The following is an 11,565-nucleotide window of genomic DNA, read 5'->3' on the forward strand; positions in this document are numbered from 1 at the left end:
AATTTAGTTACTACTTTTTCGAATACTTTCCCAACTGTACTGAGTAAAGATATAGGTCGGTAATTAGAGGGTTTAGATTTGTCACCTTTTTTAAAACAGGGCATCACTAGAGCATGTTTCCAAGCGTTAGGAAAAAATCCAGTATCGAGAGATGTCCTAAAAATACGAAACAATGGCACTGCGATCGAATGGGCTGTATTTTTTAACATGTTATTACTAATAGTATCAGGACCAACAGCTTTATTAATATTTAGGGATTTCAAAATATCGGTTATGTCATTAGTCGTAAAATATATGTCTGTTAAGGAGGAGTCCGTTCTGGTGTCAGCAGTCGGTACTTCAACGTTAGAATCGTCAATCGTTGATATAGACACAAAATAATCGTTTAGAATGTTAGATTTTGTTTCGTCGGACGTTTCTATGTCTCCGTTCGTCGGGTTCGTTAGAGGTGGAATAGAGTTTGATTTGTCAGAAGTCTTAATTAGGTTACGAACAGTTTTCCAGAATTTTTTGGGGTTCGAGTCAGTAAAGCTGTCTAAGAGTCTATTTATGTTCGCATAAAATAGTTCTTTAGTACGTTTCTTAAGGTTATTGACGTGGTTACGTTGTCGTCTAAATCGGTCATGATTATTGTCCGTGCGGTTGTTTTTAAATATCTTTAAGTAACGAACTCTTTTCCTTATTTCTCGTCGAAGTTCTGAATTAAACCAGGGTTTGTCAGTCGGTCGTATAGTAATTGTTTTTGTCGGGATACATTGGTCTGCTAAATTTAGAAAATGTTCAGTAAAAAGATCACACATATCGTTTGCAGACCGTGTCCGTGAAAAAAAATCAGTCCAGTCAGTAGAGTTTAGTAGATTATTGAACTGTTGATAATTAGCTTCATCATAACATATGATTTTTCTTTTATATTTTCTTACAAGTCCTGTGTCTATGGTCAAGTTTACTAGAGTCGCGTAATGGTCCGAGATGTTACGGTCTACGTCGATCGTATCAGCAAGTACATACAGGCACATGTCAGAAAGTAGTATTGGTTGGACGAGACTAAGCGAGCTTCAATTATAAAATAGAAAATTAGTTTATAAAGCACCAAGCAAACTTCTTTGGGAAAATGTTGACTTAACACTATTCCTGTAAAATTATTTCAAAGTTATGGTTAAAACCACATGTAATTAGTTGAAAAATTATCGCAATATATTGTCATTATAAAATCATAATGCAATATATTGCTTCACAAATATTGCAATATATTGTTATTGAAATGTTATTGCCCACTCATATTAGATTTAGATCATATGACTTTATGTTTTTTCGTCGCGCGCTTGTTTCTGTGTCGATAAATATTCGTATGTCGTACGCTCATTTCTGTGTTGATAAATATTCGTATGTCGCACGCTTATTGCTGTGTTGACAAATGTTCTTATGTCGCACGCTTGTTTCTGTGTCGACAAATATTCGTATGTCGTGCGCTCATTGATGTGTTGACAATTATTTGTGATGTCGCGCGCTTATTGCTGTGTTGACAAATATTCGTAGCGTCGCGCGCTTGTTTCTGTGTTGACAAATATTCGTGATGTAGCACACTTGTTGCTGTTTTGACAAATATTCGTGATATCGCGCGCTTATTGCTGTACATGTACGTGTTGACAAATATGTGTGATGTCGCGCGCTTATTGCTGTACATGTGTCGACAAATATTCGTAATACCACACGCTTGTTTCTATGTTGACAAATATTCGTGATGACGCACACTTATTTATATGTTGGCAAATATTCGTAATATCACACGCTTGTTTCTTTTTTGACAAATATTCGTTATTTCTCACGTTCTTTTCTGTGTTGACAAATATTCGTGATTTCTCACGTTCCTTTCTGTGTTGACAAATATTCGTGATTTCTCACGTTCTTTTCTGTGTTGACAAATATTCATGATGTAGCACGCGTGCATTTTTTGACGACGCCGTGATGTCGCACGTGCATGGGTTTTGTCTTGACAAATATATAATAGTACGTTTGACAAGAGCGGTTGACAAGCTGAACGAGATTATGTGTCTGGCGTATTACCGAGGTGGGTGTCTCTCTATCTCAAATAGCTTACTTTAAAAAAAGATAGGTATAATCTTTGTCGGTCTGGCGACGCTAGTAATTGTCTTTCCTTTGATGGTAAATATCATCCGTGTTTACAAATTGCAGTGCAGAGCTCTAGTGTCAGTGTTGACAGCTATAGGTTGGTATTGACTAGGAACTTAACTTTGAATGTTTTTCGTAGTCTTTAAGTTGCACTTGACACCGACATGATCTGCATTAGTGTCACCGTGTGGTGATTAACAGCCCTGGTATGTGACAACTAAATGTAAGTGCTTCTGTCGAGGGCAGCACTTACCGGGGTGGGGCTGCCGTTGAGGGGCGGGGAGGACTGTACAATGAATAACGAATCAGGACACAACATCTCTATGATCTGACTAGTTTCCCACAATACACAGCTGCTCCATGCATTGCAGAATTTGCTCCCATTCTAGCAGAAGCAATAATACGATGCGTGGCTGGATTTAAAGATATTAATCCTTCGTATAATGACATGCGAATGTATGCATGGATACATAATGATATGCATATGCATTTATTCTTGTACAATAAAGTACAACATAACGAGTTTATAATATGACAAAGGGACAATTTGAATACTCATTTAAATAAATATCAAATAACTGTTTAAATATTATTGTGGTATGACTTGTGATATCCTCCATTATTATCTTGAAAACTCGGTTAATACGGAAAATGTCGAATAACTTAAAGAAAATATTTACAGTGGAAAACGTCGACAAACATAAAAAAAAAACTAGCTAGGAAGTGACCAGGTGCATTACTATAGAGAGCAAGTCACAAGGAACGCACCTCTAGCCAGGGAGTGACAAGGAACGAACTTCGAGCTAAGTGACCAGGAGCGCTACTGGCTAGAAAGTGACCACTACAAAATAGAAAGTTACTTCGTATTCACATCTAGGCTCCAAATCACTAGGTACGCAAATCTAGCCAGCACATCCAGGGAACACACATCTAGCCAGCACATCACTAGGAACACACATCTAGTCAGCACATCACTAAGAACACACATCTAGCCAGCACATCACTAGGAACACACATCTAGCCAGCAAATCACTAGGAATACACATCTAGCAAGCACATCATTAGGAACACACATCTAGGCAGCACATCACTAGGAACACACATCTAGCCAGCACATCACTAGGAACGCACATTAAGATAGCAGGTCACTGGGAACGCAACTATAGCTAGCAAGTGACTAGGAACACACACCTAGCCTGCAAGTGACTAGGAACACACATTTAAATAGCAAGTCATTGTGAACACATCTCTAGGTACAAATTGTAGCAAGTCACCAGGAACACACACCTAGCCTGCAAGTCACTAGGAACGCACATCTAGCCTGCAAATCACTGTGAACACATCTCTAGATAGCAAGTCACTGGGAACAAACATCTAGCTAGCAAGTCACTAGAACGCTATTTTGGACAGCAAGTCACTGGGAACGCATCTCTATATGTAGTTAGAAAAGTACAAGGAACGCCCAGTAAGGGGCGTATACTTCGAGCGATAAAGTGACCAGGGAAGAACACCTCTAGCTAGAAAGTGACTTATAAGGACGCACATCTAGCTAGAAAGTGACTTATAAGGACGCACATCTAGCTAGAAAGTGAGTAAGGACACATATCTATCTATAGAAAGTGATTTAGGACGCACATCTAGCTAGAGAAAGTGACTTAAAAGGACGCACATCTAGCTAGAAAGTGACTTATAAGGACGCACATCTAGCTAGAAAGTGACTTATAAGGACGCACATTTAGCTAGAGAAAGTGTCTTTTAAGGACACACATCTAGCTAGAAAGTGAGTAATATTAGTTACACGGATTTTTGGCAGGGTATACGGGATGGTATGACCCTAAAGGGTTTCGTATTTCCTGAGGCCTCAGGAAATACGAAATTCTGTAGGGTCATACCATCCCGTATACCCTGCCAAAAATCCGTGTAACGAATTTATTACCCCTTTGAGTCTTTTATAATAAAAGCAAAGAAAAATAACAGGCACAGTACCTCATTTAGTTTCGTTTTATCAAAATTCCTCGAACTGTTCTTCCTGATTCTTTTCTTTTAAATACGTCCTCAGCATGTTTGCCGCTCGTCTGTTCGACTTTTGTGTGTTATGTGGCACATAGTTAGCCCTTTTGGCGATTATTTCCTCATCAGTATGCGAAGCGAAACGTTTTGCCATTTTATAAACAGCGAAGCAGACGACGAATGCGAGTTGTCTCCCGATGCCCGGTCGCAAGATACAAAGACATGTGACCCGTATACCCCTTGTAAAATCACGTGATTCCACCGTATTACGACTGAGAATCACGTGACATGACCGTATACCCCCTGAGATTTTCGTATACCCCCTGAGATTTACTAATGCGGTTTGGTACACTGTAGTTTTTAACCAATCAGATTCCTAGATTTTTCTCAAAGGGGTAATAAGGACACATATCTATCTATAGAAAGTAATTTAGGACACACATCTAGCTAGAAAGAGAGTAAGGACACATATCTAGCTATAGAAAGTGATTTATAAGGTGACTAAGGACACATATCTAGCTATAGAAAGTGATTTATAAGGACACATAGCTATAGAAAGTGAGTAAGGACACATATCTAGCTATAGAAAATGATTTATAAGGACGCACATCTAGCTAGAAAGTGACTAAGGACACATATCTAGCTATAGAAAGTGATTTATACGGACGCACATCTAGCTATAGAAAGTGGTTTATACGGACGCACATCTAGCTATAGAAAGTGAGTAAGGACACATATCTAGCTATAGAAAGTGATTTATAAGGACGCACATCTAGCTAGAAAGTGACTAAGGACACATATCTAGCTATAGAAAGTGATTTATACGGACGCACATCTAGCTAGAAAGTGACTAAGGACACATATCTAGCTATAGAAAGTGATTTATACGGACGCACATCTAGCTAGAAAGTGACTAAGGACACATATCTAGCTATAGAAAGTGATTTATACGGACGCACATCTAGCTAGAAAGTGACTAAGGACACATATCTAGCTATAGAAAGTGATTTATACGGACGCACATCTAGCTATAGAAAGAGACTAAGGACACATATCTAGATATAGAAAATGTTTAAGGACACATATCTAGCTAGAAAGAGAGTAAGGACACACATCTAGCTATAGAAAGTGATTTAGGACACACATCTAGCTAGAAAGTGACTTATAAGGACGCAAATCTAGCTAGAAAGTGAGTAAGGACACATATCTAGCTATAGAAAGTGACTTATAAGGACGCACATCTAGCTAGAAAGTGACTAAGGACACATATCTAGCTGTAGAAAGTGATTTAGGACGCACATCTAGCTAGAAAGTGAGTAAGGACACATATCTAGCTATAGAATGTGATTTATGACACACATCTAGCTAGAAAGTGAGTAAGGACACATATCTAGCTAAAAAGTACATAAACTAGGAACGTACCTCTAGCCAGAAAGTGGGACTAAGCACACGCACTAGACTTACCACTAGCTAGAATTGGACTAGGGTCATACCTCTAGCTAGAATGTGACCAGAGACGTACCTCTAGCTAGGAATAACTAGGGACTTACATCTAGCTAGAATGGGACTAGGGACGTACCTCTAGCTAGAATTGACTAAGGACATATCTCAAACCAGAAAGTGACTAGGGGCATACCTTTAGCTAGAATGTGACTAAGGACATATCTCAAACCAGAAAGTGACTAGGGGCATACCTTTAGCTAGAATTGGACAAGGGACATACTTCTAGCTAGAAAATGATTAGGGACGTACCTCTAGCTAGAAAATGATTAGGGACTTACATCTAGAAAGTGACTAGGGACTTACATCTAGCTAGAAAGTGGCTAGAAACGCAACAGGGGTAACAAATGGGAAAAGCTTATAAATAGGAATAAGTGAATGAAATTTCATTACTTTCTTAATAACGGAATTGCATGTTTTTTAATATCATTCTACGCATAAAAATAGACTGTATCGTAAACAAGCTAATACGGCTTAAGTTTTATTGATCTGCTTTCTATAAATGGTGCTTAGCTTCTTCATAAAATAGATAGACAGCGACTAATAAAGAAGATAATTATTTAACTGTGAAATAAATATTGTCTATATGTTAGTGAGCTATCTACAAATCTACTTCTACATTGTTAGTCTAATAGAAAAAGGCAGTTTTCCGATTTCGTGCTCTAACATTTCCAATAAGATTCACAATTCAAATTCTTTTATTTCCTTAATACACGATATATGTGGTGTATTTAGCCCGTTAACAATAATTAGGAATTTACTCATTAATTTACACACTTCAGGGCTTGTATACTTACATAAGTTCAAACATTTTATCTAATTTCCATAATTTGCATAGTTACAATCAGTGCATACATCATATATAATGAGGATGATATTAAGATGAATGACAAATTAAAAATTAGTGACTTCGTAATTCTCTTCCTGGTTGGTGTAGATCAACATACTGGTACGTTAGGCAATCTTGGATGGCACAGGGGAAATAACTCTCTGTATGTAACCGATATTAAGGATCCCTGTGCCGCTGCAGTCTGTTACTGCTCAATAGAAACTATTTATCGCGAGAGGATAGTCAAACTATAGCTTTATTATTCAATTCTAAATGGAAAACTACACTTTGGATGAACTTTCCGCTGACCTTTTTTGAGTCAGTTTTGACCGTGAATATTTGATTGTATCTTTTTTTTTATAAAATCGTTAAAAACATTCACAAAATAATAATAATAATAACTTCAAAGAATGAATACGTGCTTTTTTATCACTATAATTTCACTTGTTAGCCCACTTAACAAATTTTAGAAATATAAATACAGAATATAGCCGTTAAAGAAAAAGATACCCTGCACACCATGATTTTTCATAATGAAATAATAATCAACAATGGAAGGAACTCTCGAATTTGTAATATTATTAATTTTAAGTACAAAATTATCATGCATGTATATGTTTACGTTAACTACGTGGCAGTGTTATCTAAGTCCGTGGTTTATAGGTAGTACGTCGGGGTAGCATTAGTTTATTTACAAACAAGCAATAAGATTGCTAAAATAATGCCATGTCTGTTTCATTGTATTGAAAACAAAAACTAAACAAAAAATGCAAGTCGTTCAACGGTCTAGTATCGTCGGTAAACTTTAGGTCGCGTAGGCGCACTACTTCGAAGAAGAATTACAAGCATGGATTTAACCTGAATGTCCACAACAAATATGGCGGGTAATGAAGTCCGTCTTGTGAAAAACAAGAAAGCCAAGTCAAAAGTATGGACGTATTTTAACCTGAAAGAAGACAGTCTAGGGACAACGGTGCCGAACATAGCAGTTTGTTCATTGTGTGATTCAGAAGTGCGGCATGCAGGTGGGACAACAAATTTGGCTAGTCACTTACGCCGACACCACGGGTTTGTGGCGTTCAGTGATGAGACTTGTGAACATGCTAGATCCAGTAACGTACTCTCCGACAACAGATACAAACGTCAACAGACTCACACACACATGGTAGCAACCAGTACCACGACCAATCCAAAGTATCCGGCATACTCAGAAATGGCACAGACACTTACAAACAAGCTTGCATGTTTCATAATTAAAGGCTTGCTTCCATACAGCGTTGTGGATTCTACTGAATTTAGGGATTTTGTATCCTCACTTGACCCAAGATACGAAGTTCCAAGCCGGAAAGAACTATCTGATGTTGTGATTCCGAAAATGTACGACAAAACAAAGACAAATGTATTATCAGAAATTGCTTTTGCTGATCAGGTATACATATAATATCTGTATATTTTAATGTGATGTGGTCAATTCGTCACCGAATCGCATCCTTTTCCAAACATGTAAACCGATTGAAACCAACAGTAGGACGAGTTGGGATGCTTGCTATTGGCCGTCGATACCGACTATATTTTACTCTCCTTAAAGTTACGCTGATCTTGAAAAGTTACAGGAAAACATTTAGATTAAACTTTATTTCTCTACCTCCATTGGGGCCTTTGTACAATTTGGACCATACATTTGTTTTACAAAATTTTGAAAATATGTAAACATGATAACATTAAAGAACATTTACCAAATCATAAAAACCTAAAAGTATATATATGTTTTTAAAGAAATATTTTCATGATGGTATTAATGTTGAGTAACTAATTAAAGAAAATCATAGAATCCTGCAGTCTGTCAAAATCTGTTTGTACCATGCATATAGTATAAAAGCACTGAACTCAATTGGCCCAAATATTAATTTGGCCATGTGTCGGAGCTTATCTGTCATGGAGCAGCGTCTGTTGTTTATTGTCCTTACAGACTTTCAACTAAATTGGATAAGGAGCAGCATCTAGGAGAGATCATTCATTGTTGTAGAATTGATAGATGCACACGCCTACAAGCCTTTACAATCATATTTGTTATATCTATATGTTTCAGACTGCCATTACAACAGATGTTTGGATGTCCCGGTCTGCTGAAACCTACATCACCATCACATCAATACATATAACCAAAGAATGGCAGCTGAAAACGTTTGTTCTGCAGACCAGACCCTTACCATGGACCTACACAGGTCATTGAAGCTTTTAAAATGAAAAATATCAATTATATATAATATATAAACTTTATTTATTTTACAATAATTATCAAACAAGTTTTTTCAACTTATATTAATCACTATTGCTTGCCTGGATGTTAGAGTGCGGGGGGTCTTACTGTGGGAGGAAACCGGAGTACCTGGAGAACACCCATGTAGTTGGACAGGTGACCCCATACCTTTTCACATCTGATCGGGGAATCGAACACCGGGCACCTTGGTGAAAGGAAAGTGGGCTATCCACTGCACCACCCAACTTCCCAATATCAATTATAGATGTATTATGAAATGTCAAGCTATTTTATATTGACTGGAATTTCTCACCAAATCAGAAAAAGACTAATATTTAATTTCTTTGATTAGAATGTATTTGTCTAAGTTTTGTGGTGAATGACAGTTATATATTATACCCCCTTTTATATAATCTGTAAGAAGTTTCAGTTACCTCTCTTGTTATGTGATTACCTGTGTTATGTGAATAGAAATTTACCAAACCTCTTTCAAACTCCCCTGTATTGTGTAATCTCAAATATGACCGTTATGTGTGAATTGGAAGTGAAATAAATAGTGTCTGTTTAAAACCTACCCACTCATGTTTCTTCACACATCTACATAATTGCATATTATAAATTTAACTGATCATGAGTTGTCCATTCTTTTTCAGATTTGCCTCACCTATCCCTTACCTACAAAGAGTGTTAAAAGAAAACTAACTTCTATTGGATATCTGTTGAATTTTAAATGAAAGTGTTATTTTTTATTTGTAGGTGGCGACCTTGCTAGGTTGTTGTCAGATGTCTGCTGTGAATGGGGTATCCATACATTTCCAGTTCCGCCTATCGTTTCTGATAATGATGGCAATATTATTCAGGCTGGTCATCTCCTTGGATGTGAAATGCATTTCAAATGTTTTGCACAAACCGTCAATATTGCTGCACAGAAAAGCCTCAACGTGAAAGCTGTTTATGACATCTTGGCCAAGATTCGTAAACTTGTTGTGTTTTTTAACAGTAGTAAGATGGCTAGTACTTTGCTGCAGAATCAGGCAGATTTATTTTCACTGACACAACACAAGCTTGTTAATGACGTGTGTACGAGATGGAACAGTATCTACGACATGCTGGCGAGGTTCCTCGAGATACAGAATGCAGTTTCTGGAGCGCTTCGGTCAAAAGAACTGGGAATAGTGATGGACAGTGACATGCACAATCTCTCCGATGAAGAAACCACTCTGGCGGAGGATGTGGTGGAGTGTCTGAGACCACTAAAGACTGTAACATCCACACTGTGTACAGAGGGCAGCACCACTCTCTCCACAATCCTCCCCATACAACACAAGCTCATCGACATGGACCTGACAATACAGGATACTGATGGGTCATCCATCAAAGAGATGAAAAATATAATAAAAAATGAATTGACCGACTCTTACAGCCACCAGGAGGATATTCTGTCTGTGGTGACTGCCCTGGATCCAAGGTTTAAGTCTCTGCCATTTTTGAGCGAGGAAGGCAGACATGCAACATACAATTCAATGGTTGCAAGGGCTGCAGACCTGGATAATAAACTACTGGTGGAAGTGAAAACAGAGCCAGGCATGGAGGACCAAACTCAGACACAACCACAGTGGCCGGGTATGGAAACATTTGATGAGGATACATACGATCATGGCAAACCTACATCACCAAAGAAGGCTAAATGTGACAGTAATATATATAACTCAACACCTTCAAAATCTACCTTACAAGATATACTGGGCGATGTGTTTGTATCTCCTGTCGAGATGCCCATGAAGAAGTCCAGTCTGGATTTGATAGAAGAAGAAGTACTGATGTACAAACAGCTTCTCCCAATTCCCCTGCAGGGTAACCCACTGTTGTGGTGGAAAACCAATGAACACAAGATGCCTCACATAGCACGCTTGGCTAAATCGCTGTTATGTATCCCTGGAACTAGTGTTCCCTCGGAGAGAGTGTTCTCCACGACTGGGGACGTGCTCATGGCTCAGAGGGCTTCTCTCAAGGGCAAGCATGCAGACAAACTCCTCTTTTTGAAAACAAATATGTGATTTTTTCTATAAATGTATAATCAAAGAAAAAAAGCGTTATTGTTTTGTTGTTGAACTTAAACTTGAAGGAACACAGGAAGTCTGATCTTCAAGTCACCATACCATTCTGTATTGTTACTTCAGTAATTTGGTAATCAGAAATCTGAAACTACATTTTGAGATTCTTAACAATATCTCCTTAAATACTGTACCCTGAACTATTCATTTTGAAGTTTTCCATCTTTCAATAAGACTGCTTTCACACAATATATATCTTTATTATCTAAACACTTGAGATGTTCAAATATTTCAGTTTTAATGATTCTTCTGATATATGTTTATACGTAACTATCACACTGTTGTGAGGGTAATGTACAGTAAGATAATGGGTACAGGCCTTATATGGCAGTACAGGTAGGGTGTAGTGTTTGACACAGAAATAGCACCCACTTTCTATATGTATATGATCCTATTGGTGTATAACTGATACAAGATGGCTCAATCCACCAAACTGTTGTAGTGAAAACAGCACGAAGATTGATTAAGATGTATCTGTTTTATATTTGTATTGATGAACAGTGTCGTGTAAGAGTGGAATGATGTCAGAATTACAGTAGTTCCCGACCCAAGGTGGAGCATTGCCGTCAAGCTCATCAGAGTTGTGTCCCTTGCAAGTGTGAGGCCAGGGCAGAAGATAGAGGGACATACAATCCTTGCAGTGATGCATTAAGAAAGAGATATCCAACATAAGAAAGTACAGTATTGTGAAGTATATATACATCTTTCATTGTGTTTTGATA

The 11,565-nt window shown here is 37.8% G+C and overlaps 1 protein-coding gene across 1 annotated transcript; it reads left to right on the plus strand.

The window, feature by feature from the left end:
- Positions 1 to 7,225: 7,225 nt before the first annotated feature.
- On the plus strand, positions 7,226 to 10,807 carry LOC110452845 (zinc finger BED domain-containing protein 1-like). The gene is made up of 3 exons (XM_021501558.1): positions 7,226 to 7,898; positions 8,559 to 8,694; positions 9,486 to 10,807. Exons 1-3 carry the CDS (start codon positions 7,332 to 7,334, stop codon positions 10,784 to 10,786), a joined length of 2,004 nt encoding a protein of 667 aa, XP_021357233.1. The 5' UTR covers positions 7,226 to 7,331; the 3' UTR covers positions 10,787 to 10,807.
- Positions 10,808 to 11,565: the final 758 nt, after the last annotated feature.

This window comes from Mizuhopecten yessoensis, unplaced genomic scaffold, assembly GCF_002113885.1.
Source record: "Mizuhopecten yessoensis strain PY_sf001 unplaced genomic scaffold, ASM211388v2 scaffold6915, whole genome shotgun sequence".
Lineage (NCBI taxonomy): Eukaryota > Metazoa > Mollusca > Bivalvia > Pectinida > Pectinidae > Mizuhopecten > Mizuhopecten yessoensis.